We start from the raw sequence: 19,954 nt of genomic DNA on the forward strand, positions 1-19,954 counted from the left end.
TAAATACTTGTTTTGCCCATAAAATAACAATTTGGGGTCATCTATTCTTCCGACTTCATGTCGTTCCTCTGTTATTCCCCCCCCCCCCAGGAAATGTATAACTAAATAGACAACTGGGTGTTGCTAGATGTGGGTGTGGTCATTCACTTTTCGACACTGTCAAATCAGTGCTGACTATGAAGGGCACACTCTATTAAATAGGGGAATGAATAAAAAGACCCATTTGTTAATTTATTCATATTTCCAGAAGGAATAACAGAGGGCGCCAGAAAAGACGTGCCAGAATCGGTATTTAATACAAAATGCAAGTATTTGCTTCAGGAGAGCTGACCTGGAATAGAGAACTTTATCCCTGTGTTCAAATTTATACTAGCTTCAAAGGGAATCTGTCAGCAGATATGTAATCTGACAGCAGCATGATGTCGGGGAAGAGACCCTGAATCCAGCGATGTATCACTTAGTTTACTGGGTGCAGCAGTTGTGATACAATCACAGTTTTCTCTGCTGCAGCTCTGAATGCTGGGCTGTGTATAACCCCGCCCACACCACTGATTGGCTGCTTTATTGAAAAGTTCCTAATCAGTGTTTGGGGGCGTGGCTGGACTAGGATGCACAAAGCAACTAGTCCTGTTGTGATAATCTGCTGATAAAACACTGATTTTATAGAAACAGAAAATCACAGCCCAGTAAGTGACACATCACTAGAAACAGGGTCTCTGCCCCTACGTCATCCTGTTCTCAGATTACATAACAAAAACCTGCTGAGAGATTCCCTTTAATGGCCACGCTAGTCGAATTGCCAACATTTTAGATTTGACAGCGCAGGATCACTCTTCACTTGTGCCAAAATGCTAACCTCCTTGAAATATAGGAAGGGGGATAAGCCTGATAGGACATGAGGCTGATACTGCATACAAAAAAATGAAGAAATTACTTGCAACCACTATTTAGAACACAACTGTGAAGTGTAACTAAACTTTTAAAAAGTTTTCATATTTTGTAGCTACTGTATTATAGTTTTGATCGGTGGGTATCCGGATCCTGAGACACCCACCAATCACTCAAAGGAAGTAGTAAGAGCACAGCAACCCAATAGCAGCAGCTAATTGGCTGCAGAGCTCACATGGCATTACAATATGGCAGGAGGTAGTGGATAGCCCCTTTAGTGGTAATCTGATTGTTTCTGCCCCCTCCTTGAAAGATCAGTGGTGGTCTCAGGACCTTGAATCCATCCAATCAAAACTACAACAGTGGCTACAACATATCAGAACTTTTTAAAATGTTTGCTGGCACTTTGTTCTTTCTAATGTGAGTTTAAAGGCTTGATCTTACTGGTCTATATAGGTAACTGCTCCGCAGACTGAAATACTGGAGAGTCGCTAAATCAGAAATATTGTAAGCACTGGGTACGGACATTAAAGGGACTTTTCACTTGCCAGAACTATGTAATTATTGTTACCTGGTGTAAATGCCACTGTCGTCATGAATCCAACGCTGTTTTTCTTCTGTTCCTGCGCCTCTCCATTGCTGAGATATGGCCTCCTCTTCTCTGTATGTAAATCTAGTCTTGTTCTCTAAGTGGGTGTGGTCTTCACCTCTCCTCTATGTGTGACTACTTGAAGACCACACCCCCTTGCAGATCAAGACTAGATTTATATACAGAGAAGATGGGGTCATATCTCAGGAACGGAGAGGCGCAGGAACATAAGAAAAACATCGCCGGATTCAGGGGATCGGCTCCATTTACACCAGATAAAAAAATTGACTATAAATGACAAGCTATAAGTCTCCTTTAAAGCAAATGAGCACAAGTAAAGGTTCTGTCTGTATTTTTCCCAGCCCTGTGCTAAATACATAATGTCCTAACATCAGGTGACTAACAATATTCAGCCATGAAAACACTGACCAATGGGGTTTTTTAAATCTGCATGACCACATTGGTGGATGAGAAGGCATCACATAAACAATAAAAAATACTCAATAAGGCTTAGCACTTTAGAATAAACTATTAGTTGCCATTACATGGTCATGAAAGTCTGATTAGGCTTCACCCCAAACTTGTAGCCTGCATTTTGCATTATCAGATCTACAACTCCCCGATAAGAGTTGCATACCTGAAAATGCAATATATACAGTATATAAAATTATATATATATTTAATTTTTTTTTTTGCCCAATATTTATTGTAGAAGATACATTTAATAAATGACGGTATACAGAGCTGACTTGGCGGTACCATCCTGGTGAAAATGCTAGATATTATTTGAGACAAGAGAAGGAAAAGGGGGCTTATATTTAGTCGTTTATTTATAATGTATCATTGGGCGATTTATTTAAAAAAAATTTTAGGCTATTTATTGACCCTGTACCAAATAGGACCAAATGGATCTAAGATCGCCTTTATACTGCCCTTGTTTATTTCATGCTCCAGGATAGCTTCCAAAGCATACGTCTGTATCAAGGCACCCCCATTGATCCAACAGAGGGTCTTTTTTGGCCTCCACCAAGATGGGATACATGTTTTTTTGGCCGTATGGGAATTGCGCAGTCTGCTTTGGGGTGCAGTAAAAAAATTTTTTTTTATATATGGTGACCCATGAGAAATGCATGATATATCAATAGTGTCTTCCATCAATGGCATCTAGAAATACTCTGGAAATTCTTCCCAACCTATACTATACCTCCAACGGCTCAACATTTTAGAGACACAACCGTTGTCAAAGGATATATTTTACATTTTTTATTTTTGTATTTTTTTCCAAACAGCAATGAGCAAACTAATTGCCGACAAAGAGGCAGCCATTTTCATAGGCAGAGATGTAATTTAGACCTCCTAGATGTATGTTTTGGGTTTTTTTCGGATTGGTCCACAAAACGGACCTCAAACAAGGAGCTACTTGTATTTGAACTGACTATTCTGGAGGGTTGTATGGACATTTCTGGGAGTGTTATATAACTTCACGAAAATTCATTCTTACCAAAATTTTCTGTGAAAAAATTCAGGATATTTAAGCCCCACCTTAGGCATACTCCACACCATAAAGGGGCATATTTGGGTGTGGTTTTTAATAAAACACACCTCTTTCCTACTGGCGGTTCTGAGACTGTTGGCGTGAGAATGGAAATTCCAAGGTTGGAAGTTTGGCAACAAGACCAACACCACAGCTCGTAGTAGTCGTATGTCCCAGGCCATGGTGAAACCGAACCTTGCTCCTACAGCAAGGGCGAATATGGGGGAAGGATAGGAGAATGTGTCCTAGGAGATGGGTGCCAGAAGGGCACTAAAAGGCCACTCTGACTCATCCAAGGTATTTAGATATAGGGCAGTGAGATGGAAACAAACTGCATATTTGCCTTGGAAATACTGTCTACGACCCAAGTGCTCGTGAAAAAACGGGGTATCTTCATATATTCTTTTATAACAGACGATTGTTCAAAATAAATTTTTTCCTCTATATTTTACTATATTTTTTTTAATATTTCACTGAAAGATTCAGGAACAGAGATCAAAACTCGATGCAGTTCAGAGTTAAGCCATGGTAATGGGTTCTAGGCAAATATGGTTGACCTTGACTTCAGGCGTCCCAAGCATATTACTATTATTATTATTATTATTAAGTGCCTCCTGATTTAGCATGGACATATCTGAAGAGTTAATGGTACCAAGGGCAGATCTGAGGAGATACCTCTCACCCACCTTTCGGGTGGTCCTTAGGTACCTGCCTTGTTTGACCGGTTGTGTCCCAACACAACTATAAAAAATAAATACATAAGTATGGTTCTCCAATGAACCTGTGAACCTAGAGAAAAAAATATTGTTAGAGCGGAAATTAATTATTGTCTGGAACTGGCACCACATATGGTCAAATCAATGGGAATTAAAAACATATAGAAGACACCAGTTGGCCCAACATAGTGCTCTACAGCAGGGGTCCCCAACTCCAGTCCTCAAGGCCCACCAACAGGTCATGTTTTCAGGATTTCCTTTGCATTGCACAGGTGATGCAATTATTACCTGGGCAAGACTAAGGAAATCCTGAAAATATGACATGTTGGTGGGCCTTGAGGACTGGAGTTGGGGACCCCTGCTCTACAGTATCGATAGATTTTCTTTTTCTACTAAAAATTTTTGTTGTTGACCCCTGTACACGTCCATTGTTTTGCCAAGCTGCGCCCAATGTGTTAATCCCTTTAATAGAATCTCAGGAACGAGAAAAAAATCTTCAAAAGTTCCAAAATTCCCAAGCCAGTCTTCATTTAGCCCATCCCGTGCTAGCTTCTCCATTTATATAGGCAAAGCCGGGAAAATGCTGCATGTGTTCATAGTCAGAGTTACGTCTTGTAGCCAGAGATGCGTACATGTCAGTAGAGCTTCCATATCTGGCAGAGTGCATGGTTGGACTAGAGTAACAAGAGTTGCCGGATGCTACTTCTTGCCATCTTGGTGTCACCTGGCTCGGATGGAGTCTCGGAGTACTGGTCATGAGGCATGGATCCATCCGGGTCTGGCTGTTGAATGGGTACTGAAAAAAAAAAAAAGAAAAATGATCAGAAATGGAATCTTATTTGCTATAAAAACCACCATTTATCTTTATCTTGGACCATTGGGTTCACTACTTTACAGTGAGATCACTATATCAATTAAAGGAATACTCTGCACAAGAATATACTGTAAGATATAATATCAGTTGTTTCACACTTTTTTGTTAAGTATATAATTCCACATGTGTTAATTCATAGTTTTGATGCCTTCAGTGTGAATGTACCATTTTCATAGTCCTGAAAACACAGAAAATCTTTAAATGAGAAGGTGTGTCCAAACTTTTTGTCTGTACTGTATGTACTGTGTGACTCCAGCCTGAAGGAGATCCCCCAACATTAAACATAATGGTATTTTACTTACTGATCAGAAGGGGTCTGATTGCCAGGACCTTGCAAAAGAACAGGGGCAGCAGCATTTTTTCCCCATCCACAGCAGCACTGCCATCTATCTGCAGTGTAGGGAAGTGCAACGCAGCCCTGTGTATGTGAACGGAGCAGCTCCCTGTACAGCAGTGCCACTTTGACAGTAAAATAATTGGGAATATCCCTTTTAACAAAAAAAAGTAATATCTGCAGATTATTTTACCTTTTTTTTCCCCCTACGGTTGGATTTTTTTTTTTTTCAATTTTTGCAATGTACAGTCTGAGTGATGTCAACGCTGCAGTTTTTTACTTGGGACCAGAGGCGACTCCAGGTCACCAATAAGCTGCAACCTTAGAAGGAACATAGACTTTTCAATGACTGTCCAATAATATGGAAAATCTGATGGTTCAGAACCTGTCCGTTCCCTTTTAGGCAGCGTTCATTTATATCTTCAGTTTTAAAGATGAAGTCTTAAACAGGTTTTACTTTTATACTACTTCCACATATGTAACAAATATTTTGTATGTACCTGCCTGAAATCGGCTGGGCAAGAAGTTCGGTAAGCTGGAAAGCCACCAAGGCAAATGTTAGGATTTGTTTCAGCTTTGTGGTAGTGTGCTTTGGGGTAGTGTGGTGCCACCCGCTGGTCATTTTTCCTTACTGCAGATTTATGAAAATTAATGTTTAATAAATCCCTGCTGTTCTGTTCGGTCTGGGGAGACCTATTTTGAACTTTGGTATTTTTTGGGGTGTTCAAGATTCGGTTCTGAAACTTGTGGTTGATTGACTTAAATGAGGATGGGTTGAATATTTTAAAGAATATTGAAGTTCAAAGTCGGTCATTTTTGACCAACAGAACAGCAGGGTTTTAAAGTGTATTTTGTGATCACATCGTGGATGTGTGGTTTGTTTGGATATTTTCTTGCTGAAGGGGGCAAGTTTACGTTTCAAATGGTGTATCATTTGTGTGTGTGGGTGCAGTATGAACGGAGGTACAAAGTGATCACCGAAAAAGAGTGTTTTGGAATAATATAGAAGGATTTTTATATTTTAGTGCTACGTTCATTTCCATTGGCTGCGACCATCGTGAATATGCCACTTGTCTCTGATTTATGAGCCTTCCTACTCATCTACAAGTTGGAGGATTGTGAAAAATAGACAACGGCACAGAGATGTTTTATTTTTCCATCTTCTCGTCCGCAGCTGTGAATGTCAGAAGTTTAAAGGACAAAAAATATATTCTAAAAATAATACAGACTGTGAGTAACTTGTGGCGTATAATAAACGCTATTATGACGGGAAGATGGAAAGTTTTGTCATCGTGGGTCAGCTAATTGAAAATGACTCATTATTTTTCTTTTCCTCTGACTTTCGTGAAGAGACCATTGAAAGACAATGTTTTAAGACCGTGTTGCTGGCATGCGTCTGACCAGCTCTCCAGTGAACTCTCTATTCAGTCCTTACAGACCATGCCATCTGCACAGATGTTGGCATGTTGCTGCCTCGGTCACCTTTCACACTGCGCATCCGGTCTAATAAGAGATATTTCGGTTCTGTTTTCCCAGTGATCTTTGCTGATGATGAAGGCAACACTTGTTTTGCTGTTCTTAACAGGAAATTACCATTTTTCTGGTGCAACAAGCTCTAAGCTGGCGGAAAGTGTTAACCCCTTGCTGCAATCTGAATTAAGGGGCAAATGTCAACAGGCTTGTAGAGTTCATTAAAGGGACTGTAAAATGAGAAAATAATATAGTGGCCCCTGAAGGGCTCCAATGGAATGAAGTAGGGACCCCAAATATCAGCTTATCAGTAGGGGTGTTCTCTTTAGCTCACTTTTCAGCTTTACCGTATAGACTGAGAAGTATTCAGCAGAGTCATCTCACTAGCATTAGAGGTCGGGAATTTAATAGCCTCTCTTCCACTCTTGAAGGCATATATAATGCAGGTGTCATGATTCCTCCTCTCAGTGTGGTGAGTGGCAGCTCATCGGTCCAATCTGGGGTGTACTGGGTTTTCTACAGGTGTCTCCTGTTCAGAATTATTCCCAGGCTATTTAGCTGGCTGTGTACCTCTTATCTCTGCCAGTTGTAGCTCTGCTCAGTTTGCTGTGTGTTTTTCTTTGTCAATGTACTGAGTGACAGTCCAGTTGACCAATCAGGGCCAGGGTGTACTGAGTTTTCTACAGGTGTCTCCTGTTCAGAATTATTCCCAGGCTATTTAGCTGGCTGTGTACCTCTTATCTCTGCCAGTTGTAGTTCTGCTCAGTTTGCTGTGTGTTTTTCTTTGTCAATGTACTGAGTGACAGTCCAGTTGCCCAATCACGGCCAAGGTGTACTGAGTTTTTTACAGGTGTCCCCTGTTCAGAATTATTCCCGGGCTATTTAGCTGGCTGTGTACCTCTTATCTCTGCCAGTTGTAGCTCTGCTCAGTTTGCTGTGTGTTTTTCTTTGTCAATGTACCGAGTGACAGTCCAATTGCCCAATCAGGGCCAGCGCGTGCTGGGTTTTCTACAGGTGTCTCCTGTTCACAATTATTCCCAGGCTATTTAGCTGGCTGTATACCTCTTATCTCTGCCAGTTGTAGCTCTGCTCAGTTTGGTGTGTGTTTGCTCTGTGCTTTGAGTTCTAGTATTTTGATCTTTGTTAACTGACCTGGGAATTGCCTTTGATCATCCATTTGCCTAGCCTTTTTGTCTTGATCCACTACCTTCTTGGAATTCTGACCACGGACTGTGACCTGACTATGCCTTTGCCTCACCCCTCCCTCTATATGACGTACCCTATTGGTTTTTGACCTCGGACTCCCTGATTTCACTACCTCACGGTGTGTCCGTAAGTAGCGACTAGCTTCACAGCAGGCTAGCCACCTATGAAGCATTTGTACTCTGTTGCACTGTCTACACCAAAAATATAGCAGGTCGAAAGCGGGTCTCTGAAAAGCCTGTCAGAGTGGAGTGGTGACCACTCATGTTCCCCACCAATCATCAAGTTATGATCTTATCTGCAGGCTGTTTATCTGTAGTGTGTCATTTACTGTTCTTTTCAGCTCACTTTTCAGCTTTGCTGTATAGACTGGGAATTGATCAGCAGAGTCATCTCACTATCATTAGAGGGTGGGTATTTAAAAACAGATCTTTTCCAACACTGAAGGCATAGGCAATGTAGGATAGCAGTCTATGAATACTTGTACTTTGATGCACTGCCGATACAAAAAATGCAGAATTTAAGCAGGTCTCTGAAAGCCCTGTCAGAATGAAATGGGAACCCCACATGTGCCCCAGCAATCAGCAAGTTATCACCTTATCTCTAGGCTGTCATTTACTATTCGCTGTAGCTCACTTTGCTGTGTAGTATGGGACATGATCAGTAAAGTCATCTCACTATCATTAGAGAGTGGGAATTTAGTAATATCTCTACTTTAATGCTGAAGGCATAGGTAATGCAGTATGTTTACCTATGAAGCACTCATATTCCGCTGCATTGTTTAAAGAACAAAAAATGCTACAATTTTAGTGGGTTGAAAGAAGGTCTCTGAAAAACCTGTTAGAATGGAGTGTTGACCACACCATGTGCCCCAGGGATCAGCAAGTTGTCGCCCTATCTGCAGGTTGTTATCTCTAGACCATCATTTACTGTTCTCTGTAGCTCACTTTTCAGCTTTGCTGTGTAGTCTAGGAAATAATCAGCAGAGTCATCTCACTATCGTTAGAGGGTATGGATTTAGTAAGAGCTCTATTGTACTGCTGAAGTCATAGATGATGCAGCACATCAGTCTACGAAGCACCCATACTCTGATGTTCTGTCTATATAAAGAATGACAACATTTTGTGTGTCACCAATATGGCACATCCCGGGAGAAAGTGTTCCTGAATTATATACTTATGCAAGAATGTTCCTCTGCTGCCACCTCCACCCAGGTTTAATCAGACCTGCCAACCTCATGTAATGTACCGAGGACCTTGGGGGGAAAAGGGGAGACCTCCTTAACTCTTAAAGCAGTTGATAAATCTCCTGGTCCTATGCAAATCTTTCCTAAAATCTAGAATTTTGGAATGTTCTTTGAATGCGTGGGATGAGACATTGGGTGGGCAGAGAAGAGTGAGAAGAAAACAATCATCGAGGGGGCATGGACTATATAAGGGGCATGGCCAGAGCCACATCAATGACCACCTCCTGGACTACAGCTTTTAAAAGTTGGCAAATTGAGAAATCCAGCAGAAATTTTTCATTTTCTTGGAAATGACTTCGCAGGGAAAAATCAAATTGTCCAGAAAATGGGTTGTCCATGTAATGTACGGATACCCCGGGTCTGCCCGATACTGCTAGCGGTTTGGGCTCTTGCTTGATATTAATGGCTACATGGAGTGATTGAACAGGTACCTACCTGAGACGGGCTTCTGTGATACGCTGTATAATGGAGCGGTGTGGTAATCCCAGATTCATGGGGTAGAGATGTATATTGTGAGGCGATTGGATGTGGACTCTGGTTGCTGTAGGTTCCATAATTATAACTCCCCGTGTACCTTCACACACAAAAAAAAAAATTAAAATTAAAAAATATGATTTTTACTAGAAAAACTTGTTCCGTTGGCATTTTTATTTTTGTTAATATTCTTACCCATGTTCCTCTCGGTGTGGGTAGACAGGTATTCTGTGTGTGACAGATGGCGGCATGTGTGGACTTCTCATACAGGGTAACTGCTGGGTGTTCTCTCCGGGTCCATTGGCAGCTGTGGTGACAGTATAGGTCAGTGACCATGTGTATGACTGCATTGCACCTGCAAAAATTAAAGTAGCATAGTATGTTTCTTAGGGAATCATTCAGACGTCAGTGGTTTTCTCGTATGAGAAAATCGGTCCGCGTTTCATCAGTGGTTTTTTTTTTATTATCAGAGTTTGGTCAAGGTGTCGGAATTTGCCATGAAAGGTTAGTCTTGAGTTTAATCTGTTTTTTTTTTTCTCCAATGAGGAAAAAAAGCTTTTTTAAATAAATGGCTATTCATCTAATAGATGGCTGAAGCCAATCAGAGCTCAACCCCCATTTATGACTTAGTTGAACAAATGGACAGGGGTGGTCTTCAAAAAACAACCCCTTCAATCCAAAAGAGGCCATTAACTTATCCATGTGGAGTTAACCAATATTTCAGATTTGGCATTTCTCTTGGCACGTCAGAGAGGCTCCCAGAAAGGGGAGAGACCTCTCGGTCTCCTGGAAGACTCACGCGCAGCAGAAGGTTCCTGACAACCTTCAGAAACCATCATCCAGAACATTTATGGGACATGAATGGGCATCGTCTGCCAAGAAGTGGATGTGGTAATGTAGATTAAAACATTATTGAAAGCTTCAGTCTCTAGAAGTAGAAAGGATCCCTAGCAAATCTTTCCCAGGCCCTGTGGACTATTAAGGTCAAGGTAGATGGCCTCCTCCTCCTTACCGAAGCTTACCAAGAGCATGTCTGGGCTTGTCCACTTCCCAAGGAAGAGGAACAAGAAGTTGTGTGGGCATGAGGAACCTGATGGCCAAATACAACCCCAGGAAGGACATCCCTTAAGTCCTTAACGACCATTGACATTTTTGTCATAGGTCACTAAGGTAACTATGGAACTGGCTAAGGAGCTGATCCTACTTTATACCAGACAGATGTCGGCTCTGTTATACAGCCATCATCTTCCTGTAATTGCAGTAAAAATTTAAAAAAAAAAAATTAAAAATGGTTTCTTTTTTTAAATATAAAAATGAACACCCCCCATTAAAAATAAAGAAATTTAAAAAGTTTACTTTTCAACCCGGAAGGAAGAAAAAAAAAATCGACCAGCCAGAATTGCCATTTTTCGATAAAAACAAAACAATAAAAAAGAGATCAAAATGTCATATGTACCCCAAAATTATAGGAATAAAAAGGACAGCTCAGGACGCTGAAAAAAAAACCAAACATGGGCTCACCCAGCTCCATGGATCAAAAAAAAAATAAAAAGGTTTGAAATAATTTTTTTTAATTATGAATTTCTACACTAGATTACCCATGACCCATACATAAGATCTCGACAATGAAGGGTCAATCACCTACACAATATAATATAAGCTGAGCGGCAGATGTCATCCAACATGTGATACAAACTCGCACTCAAAGTGCAGGCAATAAATACATTGCTACCCCCCCATACCTAATTATTTTATCTATTTATTTGGTTTTATTTATTTAATTAATGAATCTATGTCTTTATATATCTGGTTAACACTGACTTTTTTTCTGCTCCTTTGCTGGCACTGGGTAACTCTGACTTTGTAGTGTCAGGCCACGGTGGAGCATCGCCAGCATCGAGGGAAGACTATAACTATTGTTGGGTTCTTATTTTCCTTTACAAGAAGGATTTTTCCCTGCGGACCACCCAGCTTGTCAGCTCATTAGTATTTACTTATGTAAATGAGTTGATGAAAAAAAAAGTGAAATGCGTCAGACAATAGAAGCAATAAGAGCTATCATTTGCATTCCTTTAAAGACTTATGTGTATACAGCCAGCTAGTGACACCGGTGTGCATGACAGACTTTGTACAAAAACTAGGAGGAATGGGAATCATGGTCACTATCTAACCACAACTAGATAAAGACGAAGTCACAACAACTATCTATCTATCTATCTATCTATCTATATTCTATCTATTATCTATCAATTATATATCTATTATCTATCAATTATATATCTATCTATTATCTATTAATTATCTATTCAACTATCTATCTATTATCTATTTATTATCTATTAATTATTTATCAATTATCTATCTATTATCTATCAACTATCTATCTATTATCTATCAATTATTTATCAATTGTCTATCTATTATCTATCTACAGTGGGGAAAATAAGTATTTGACCCCTTGCTGATTTTGTAAGTTTGCCCACTGACAAAGACATGAACAGTCTATAATTTTAAGGGTAAGTTAATTTTAATATTATCAAAAATAAAAACCAGAAAATCGCATTGTATAAATTATATACATTTATTTGCATTTTGCAGTAAGAAATAAGTATTTAATCCCTTACCAACCATTAAGAGTTCTGGCTCCTACAGACCAGTTAGACGCTCCTAATCAACTCGTTACCTGCATTAAAGATAATTATCTTACATAGTCACCTCTATAAAAGACTCCTGTCCACAGACTCAATTAATCAGTCAGACTCTAACCTCTACAATATGGGCAAGACCAAAGAGCTTTATAAGGATGTCAGGGACAAAGCTGTAATGGGCTACAAAACCAAAAGTAAGATAAGACGCTGAATGAGAAGGAGTCAACTGTTGGTGCCATAGTAAGAAAATGGAAGAAAAACAAAATGACTGTCGACATCAATCTGGGGCACCATGCAATATCTCACCTCGTGGGGTATCCTTGATCATGAGGAAGGTGAGAGATCAGCCTAAAACTATACAGGGGGAACTTGTTAATGATCTCAAGGCAGCTGGGATCACAGTCACCAAGAAAACCATTGCTAACACATTACGCCATAAAGGTTTATGATCCTGCAGCGCCCGCAAGGTCCCCCCTGCTCAAGAAGGCACATGTGCAGGCCCATCTGAACTTTGCCAATGAACACCTGGATGATTCTGTGAGTGATTGGGAGAAGGTGCTGTGGTCAGATGAGACAATAAATGAGGTCTTTTGCATTAACTCAACTGTTGTATTTGGAGGAAGAGGGATGCTGCCTATGACCCAAAGAACACCATCCCCACCGTCAAGCATGGAGGTGGAAACATTATGTTTTGGGGGTGTTTCTCTGCTAAGGGCACAGGACTACTTCACCGCATCAATGGGAGAATGTATGGAGCCACGTACCGTAAAATCCTGAGTGACAACCTCTTTCCCTCCGCCAGGACATTAAAAATGGGTCGTGGCTGGGTCTTCCAGCAAGACAATGACCCAAAACATACAGTCAAGGCAACAAAGGAGTGGCTCAAAAAGAAGCACATTAAGGTCATGGAGTGGCCTAGCCAGTCTCCAGATCTTAATCCCATAGAAAATTTATGGAGGGAGATGAACCTCCGAGTTGCCAAGCGACAGCCTCAAAATCTTAATGATTTAGAGATGATCTGCAAAGAGGAGTGGACCAAAATTCCTCCAGACATGTGCGCAAACCTCATCATCAACTACAAAAAACGTCTGACTGCTGGGCTTGCCAACAAGGGTTTTGCCACCAAGTATTAAGTCTTGGTTGCCAGAGGGATCAAATACTTATTTCTCACTGCAAACTGCAAATTTATATTTTATACAATGTGATTTTCTGGATTTTATTTTTGATATTCTATCTCTCAATGTTAAAATTAACCTACCCTTAAAATTATAGACTGTTCATGTCTTTGTCAGTGAGCAGACTTACAAAATCAGCAAGGGATCAAATAGTTATTTCCTTCAATGTATATATTATCTATATATTTATCTATGTATCTATTATCTATCTACCGTATCTATTATCTATGATTTATATATCTATTATCTATCTATCTATCTATCTATCTATCTACAATGCAAAACCGTATTATTTATTTCTGTTTCTATGTCCATCTTTTTACTGTCTCTTTTTTATCTTTTGTCTATTCATCTATATTTATTTTAGTTTTTATCTATCTATCTATCTATCTATCTATCTATCTATCTATCATCTATCTATTATCTATCTATCTATTATCTATCTATTATCTATCTATCTATCATCTATCTATCTATCTATCTATCTATCTATCTATCTATAGACATCTTTCTATTATCTATCTTTTCCTTCCATCTATCTTTTGTCTATCTATTAAGCTCTCTATCTCCTATCTATCCATATTTCTATAATCTGTCTACCTAGCTATCTATGATCTATTTCTCTGTTTTATCTAGCTAACAATCTTCCTTACTTCCATCCATTCTCCGTACACCCATCCATCCATCGAAACGCGTTGACAATAAAAAATGCTTTTCATGGATACCCAATACCTGTCCTTCGTTGTTGGCAGCGCAGAATTTAACACATTGACTTCCAACCTCTAAAAAGTTTGTTTTGGGATTTTTTCATAAGATATCTTTTCCTAGGAAATTTTTAGGAGTATTGTTTCCTAATAAGTTCCTATGTGAAAATGCGTGAAAAATCACATCATATTCAGAGTATGCTGCATTTGGTTAAAGAAGTAAGCGAAACACCCCACCCCAAAAAAAAAAACAATGGTAGAAAAAAACATAATTATTGCATTTTTTTTTTAAATCTCCCTGAAATAGTAACAACTTTTTTTAAAATTATCGATATCTTTGTAAAGTTATGGATTTTTCTAATATACTTTATGACCTTATTTTGCTTCCTTTTCTACCAAACTCCATGCAGAATGTGCTGTTTTATCCGCCTTGTTCATGCACTCAGAATGGCTGATTTGAAATTCAGCTGTACCCCAAAATCCATAGTCTAGCGTGAACTTCTCTGCCCTCCTCCTCCATACTGGGACAGAATTTGTAAGTAATGTCTGGGCATGGGAGAAGGGAAATGAGAAATTCCTACTGGAGTGTTTTTTTTCGGTACAGCAGCAATCTAAATCAGCTACTCTAAGTGTGTGAACAAGGCGGATAAAACAGCACATTCAGCATGGAGTAGGGGAAAAAGGAAGCAAGATAAGGTAATAGAGTCGCTTACAAAACACTGATCAAAAATGATCAGTCAGAAGCAGGTGTATGGAGTGGGCTCACGCAGCGAGCCGACCCCATACCCAACAGGTGATGGCTGTTTATTACAGCCAGGACCTGCCGGTAACAATCGCGGGTGGAGCGGTGGTCCACCCACGATTGTTAACCTGTTAAATTTTGCCCTCAATCTCTGACATTGGCATTTAAAATGCGTTGGAATGCGTGCGCCACATTCTGTCGGCCCATCGGCGCACCCGTGACGTGATCGGGGGTCACGGATGGGTTGTCGTGACGGTAGAGGCTCAGTTGATGACCACAGTGTCTGTCATTATGGAGCCTATTTGAAACCCTGTGGCAGAACTTCAAAGGAGACCGTGACCGTTGCTACATGCAGAGATGGATGTAGCACAAGCGATCGTTCGATCACGGCGTCAAGCCTAACAAGAACAGTGAAAAGGAAAAAAAAGAATGTTTTAAAAAAATATGAAAAAAAAAATAAAAAGCTTAAACATTCAAATCACCTCCCCTTTCCTTACTTTGAAAATAAAAATATTCATTTTTTTTTTAAATATACATATGGGATATCACCGCATTCAGAAATGTCCAATCTATCAAAATATAAAAACAACCCAATCGGTAAACACCGTAAATGAAAAAAATTCAAGAAAGCCAAAATCACATTTTTTTGATTGTCACAATTCCACAAAAAATGCTGTAGCAATTGATCTAAAAGTCGCACCTATCCCAAAATGGTACTAATAAAAATGATGCAAAAAAATTAGCCATCACACAGCTCCACTGGATGAAAAATAAAAATGTTACTGGTCTTGAAAAATGGCGACACAACCCCAAAAAAATTTTGGGGGCAAACTTCTGATTTTTTTTCAGCGCTAAAAAAACTGGACATGGTATTGCTGTAATCGTATTGATGAGGATAATCATTTTCCAACTTTATTTTTGCCACAAAATGGACCCCATAAAAACAATTCCCAAAAAACAATGTCAGAATTACTTTTTTTTTCCACAATTTCACTACACTTGGATTTTTTTTTTCCATTTTCCAGTACACTATGTGGTAAGATGAATGGTGTCATTCAAAAGTACAACTCTATGTTTATGTAGGCAGAAAAATAAAAGAGTTATGGCTTTCTTTGGGTCGAAGAGTAGGAAAAAATGGAAACGCAAAAACAGAAATTTACTGAAGCGTGAAGGGTTTAGAAAAAAGTTTAGTTACTCTTTAAAGTGGACCTTTTTGAAGCATAATTCCCAAAAGGTCCATATAAAGATCTGAGTCCCGTTTCCACTTGTAAAAACAGAAATTTATTTTCTCAGGTTCCTAGAGATTTTTTTAATTGTAATTTCAGTAATTCAGAAATTTATGTTTTATCATGTTGATATTTTACATTTGTAAAATTTCAACTTTATTACAAAATGTTTTCTTTTTAGTTGTAAAAATAACCTATTACGTAATTACTATTGCATTCGTTTCACTTCTTCTTTGTGCTTTTTACATGTATGTGATTTTTGGGGCTTTTACGGTAAATTCTCACACAATGTCAACATCTTTAGTCTTCTTTCTAAATCCATTAAGGTTCTTAAATACAGATCGTAACATGAAAGGTTAAACTTCCCCCTTTCAGGTCAGGCCGGCCTCTATACAGAGGTTTTTCTTTTTTTTTTTACATTTTATAATGTTTGCACTGTAGGTCACCACTTCGGAGTCCTTAAACATTTCACTGGAGGGTAAACTTGCCGAGAGAACCCAAACAAATGGCTACCAAGTGTGAGAATGGTTCAGTGTTTTAGGCCGTAAAGTAAAGGCTCCATTGGAAGCCAGTAAGACAGATGAGCTGAATAGAAGCTGTGCGCATTTGTAACGGGCAACAATGTCCCATCATAAGTTGTAGGCCGGGCATTGACCAGAAAGGCATACATCATGGCTCTATAAACAGCCGACTTAACAATACAGACATCCGTGGAATGTAAAGCAGAATCCTTTTTTTGCCCAGGGGAAAGTGCCAAGACAATAAAGGAGGCCTGGTGAATAGGGGTTTTCATAGTAAAGTGTAAAAAGTTACAACTGCAGAATTTTACCAGAATTTTACCAATTTTTTTCCTGAAATTTTCACGTGCACACAAGTTGGGGGTTTTTTTTGTCTGTTTTTTTTTAACCTTTTTCTACCTATTATAAAAATATAACTCGTTGATTTCAGTAAGGCTGATGGCATAAAGGCCCCTTTGTCATCCACTTGAATTCATTCCTTCGGAAAAGTTTTTTTTGGGGGTCTTAAAATAAGTAATTTGCTCATCTCTTATTGGGGTAATTTTTTTTTCTTCTGTGGGTTTGTTTTTTGGGGGGAGATGGTGTTACATAAGTTTGGAATAAAAAAAGTGAACTTGTTATAGATGATGGCCACACGGAGTCCAGAATTGTCTTGGATAACAATGCAAAATCTGTAACAGGCCCCAGATGTAGTTGCATTAGTTATAGCATTGGTCTCCTTATACGGCCCTCTCCGATTTCGGGTCTCTGGTGTTCCCTTCGTATCCTCAATAGTTACGCATCCCACAGCTACCTTATTTCTTGTGGATATTATATCATGATGTGGTAATTAAATCCTTGATTTGACCGAAATATCAAGTCAGAACATGCCTGGGTTCGGGGATTGGACTGGGCACCAAGCCTTGGGTTCTGGGATTCTTGTAACTTTTGGTCAATGCGTCCATCTGTCTAAGTCCTCACCATAATCCCACCAATTATATGGATGGACTTATGCAATGCTCTTTCTTTTCTTCATGGGGAGGAAATGAGCTTAAGATGTAGCTTAATTTTTACCAAAATTTTGGCACAGACAAATGGTTTCAAAATGCTATAAAGTAGGCATGAGCCATTTGCTCTGTGGAGAAAACCAGCAGCAAATGTTCAATTCCCCAAGTAGGTGACCACCACAATCATCTTTGTAATTCATGAATGTCCAAGTCCTCCAAAGGAAGAGACAATTTTGTGGCTGTTTTCTAGGATGGATAATAGACGGCATTTAAAAAAACAAACAAACCAGACTATGCCTTAAAAGAGTCAGTTACACTGATGAAAACTTTGGAAAATTTACCAAATTAAAGTATAATACAGAATACAAAGTGTGAATAGTGTCCTACCAGTCGTTACCACCACGGCACTACTCTCCGGAGAATGGTTGCTCCCAGGGGATATTGCAGATGGGAGCTCAACAGAGGTTGAAGATGTGTTCGGGGAGAATGGTACTGGAGATGGTGTGGAAATTGCAGGTTCTGCCAGTATAATTTCTTCTATGTCCTCTAAAAAAAAATTAAATACTTTACTACTCATGCGATTATTTAGAAACGCCAAGTTAAAGTTAGCCATACAACTTCGATATCTGTCAAAACCCCCTCTAACGGCACACTCTTCACAGCCAAGCATATATGTTCTCTGTATGGGGTAAGTAGTCAACTCGGGAGGTTTATCGCCTTTTGAGGACAAAGGATCAGCCATGTTGAAGTTCAACTTTTTCTGGGGAGAGTAAGAGCACCCTCATATACATGAGATGGTTGAGCAGTACCACTGAAATAGGCAACGGTGTATGTCCACCTTTACCCATTTCCACCATTCATATCCTGTTCTTTCCCTGAGATACGTAGAGGAAGCCGTGCCACAAAACATTACCATTTGGACATACTTTGGGTTGGCTAGACTTATTGGGAATATTTTAGATCTTCTGTGGGTAATTCTTGGGCAAGCAACTTACCACCATGAGCTTCTCCTTTCATTGCCCTCATAAGCTCGTTGGCTCGTTCTTGGCAGTGTAACGACTCCAACAAATAAAGGACATAGTCATCAAACATCAGGTGAATGAGGTGGAAGGAACCTGGTTAAAGGACGGAAAGGACATATTAGTCACCCAGGGGTGTCTGTGCCCACAAAATGGCAAATGTTAAGTGGTGAAGGCCCTTTCCTAAACCTTGAATTGGTGACCTCAAAAGTCAAGTCACATCTTTGGACAAACACTAGGTAGAACCATTATGGCATACCCAGATTTGTAATAATTGGTATAATAATATATGAAAGGTTTTTTTTACTTTTTATTTTTCTATGTTTTACTCTACAAATTTTGAAATTTTCAAACATACCGAAACTTGGTGCGCTATGTAACGTCATGTCCCGAATGACTCTTGTGCCGAAACAAGACCAGATTAAGAGGAACTGCTGTGCCACCCTCTTTAACGAGTCTGGTTTTTTGGATGCTACCTGTAATAATAGACAAGAACTATTACATAAGAAGGGTCATGAGAATATTGTGCCCTGTTGCGACATTTTTTTTTTCAAAAAGGCATATAAAATAGGAAAATCAAGCTACATGATAACAAATGTACTGGTTTGTCTTTACAGTTCTTGCGCAGTATGTATCTCCATGGCAACAGACTACAAACAAACCCTGTGTAGTCTGATTCTGCAATCACACCCCCTCTACTCCTCAATTTTTTTGAAACATTTGGTAAATTATTAAGGGACAGATATCTGATAATAGGATTGCCGCCAGTCTGGTTGCTGCACTGATTTGGCCCTATACAAACAAAAAAAAACTATATAAAAATATTTCCCTTCTGTGATCGTACCAAAAACTTTTTCAACAAAATTTTCTGAAAGCATTTACACTAAATTGCTTCAATAAACCTCTTAAAGAGGGATTTTCACCACTCGAGACATGTCTATTTCAGTAAATAATTGCATTCTCAGTGACATATACGTATTCAGATTTATATATTTTCTGAGAATGATGTTGTTCTTCAGTTATTCTATTTAAAACTGTATGAATTAATTGGTCAGTGGGTGTTACCAATTAGGCTATGTTCCAACATGCTAAAACTGTCAAATTAGAGACAATTGCGTCAGACAGTATAGGGACACACATCCCAAATGGTAACACCCACTTGTCAATTATTGAAACATTTCTGGGCGGTATAACACAGGATTGGCACAACAGAGAGTTCAGAGAAAAGATGACCCAGAATAGTTATTTCTTAAAGAGAACATGTATTTAATAAAACAGAAAAGTCCTATTAAAGGAGAACTTATCACTTTCCATAAATATGTAATTTTTTTACTTGTAGTAAATGCCGCTCTTCTCCTGAATCCAGCGGCATTTTTCTTTTGTTCCTGCGCCTCTCCGTTCCTGAGATATGGCCCCTTCTTTCTTGTATATAAATGTAATCTTGTTAGCTAAGTGGGCGTGGCATTCAACTGTTCTTTCGGGGGTTTTCCTGGTAACCACGCCCAGTTAGATCAAAAGAATAGATTTATATACAGGGAAGAGAGGGCCATATCTCAGGAATCGTGAGGCGCAGGAACAAAAGAAAAACAATTCCGGATTCAGGAGAAC

At 39.3% G+C, this 19,954-nt stretch overlaps 1 protein-coding gene across 1 annotated transcript in view; it reads right to left on the reverse strand.

Moving 5' to 3' along the window:
• Positions 1 to 2,171: 2,171 nt before the first annotated feature.
• RFX4 (regulatory factor X4) overlaps positions 2,172 to 19,954 on the reverse strand; it is an 89,389-nt gene continuing 71,606 nt past the window's right edge. The window contains exons 13-18 of the mRNA XM_069763463.1: positions 18,705 to 18,822; positions 18,323 to 18,442; positions 17,715 to 17,873; positions 9,524 to 9,683; positions 9,290 to 9,428; positions 2,172 to 4,523 (exon numbers count right to left, since the gene is read on the reverse strand). Of these exons, the coding sequence (XP_069619564.1) occupies positions 4,254 to 4,523; positions 9,290 to 9,428; positions 9,524 to 9,683; positions 17,715 to 17,873; positions 18,323 to 18,442; positions 18,705 to 18,822 (966 nt within the window). The 3' untranslated portion in view covers positions 2,172 to 4,253. The remainder of the gene's footprint in view (positions 4,524 to 9,289; positions 9,429 to 9,523; positions 9,684 to 17,714; positions 17,874 to 18,322; positions 18,443 to 18,704; positions 18,823 to 19,954) is intronic.

The sequence above is a fragment of the Ranitomeya imitator genome, chromosome 4, assembly GCF_032444005.1.
Source record: "Ranitomeya imitator isolate aRanImi1 chromosome 4, aRanImi1.pri, whole genome shotgun sequence".
In the NCBI taxonomy this organism is placed as follows: Eukaryota; Metazoa; Chordata; class Amphibia; order Anura; family Dendrobatidae; genus Ranitomeya; species Ranitomeya imitator.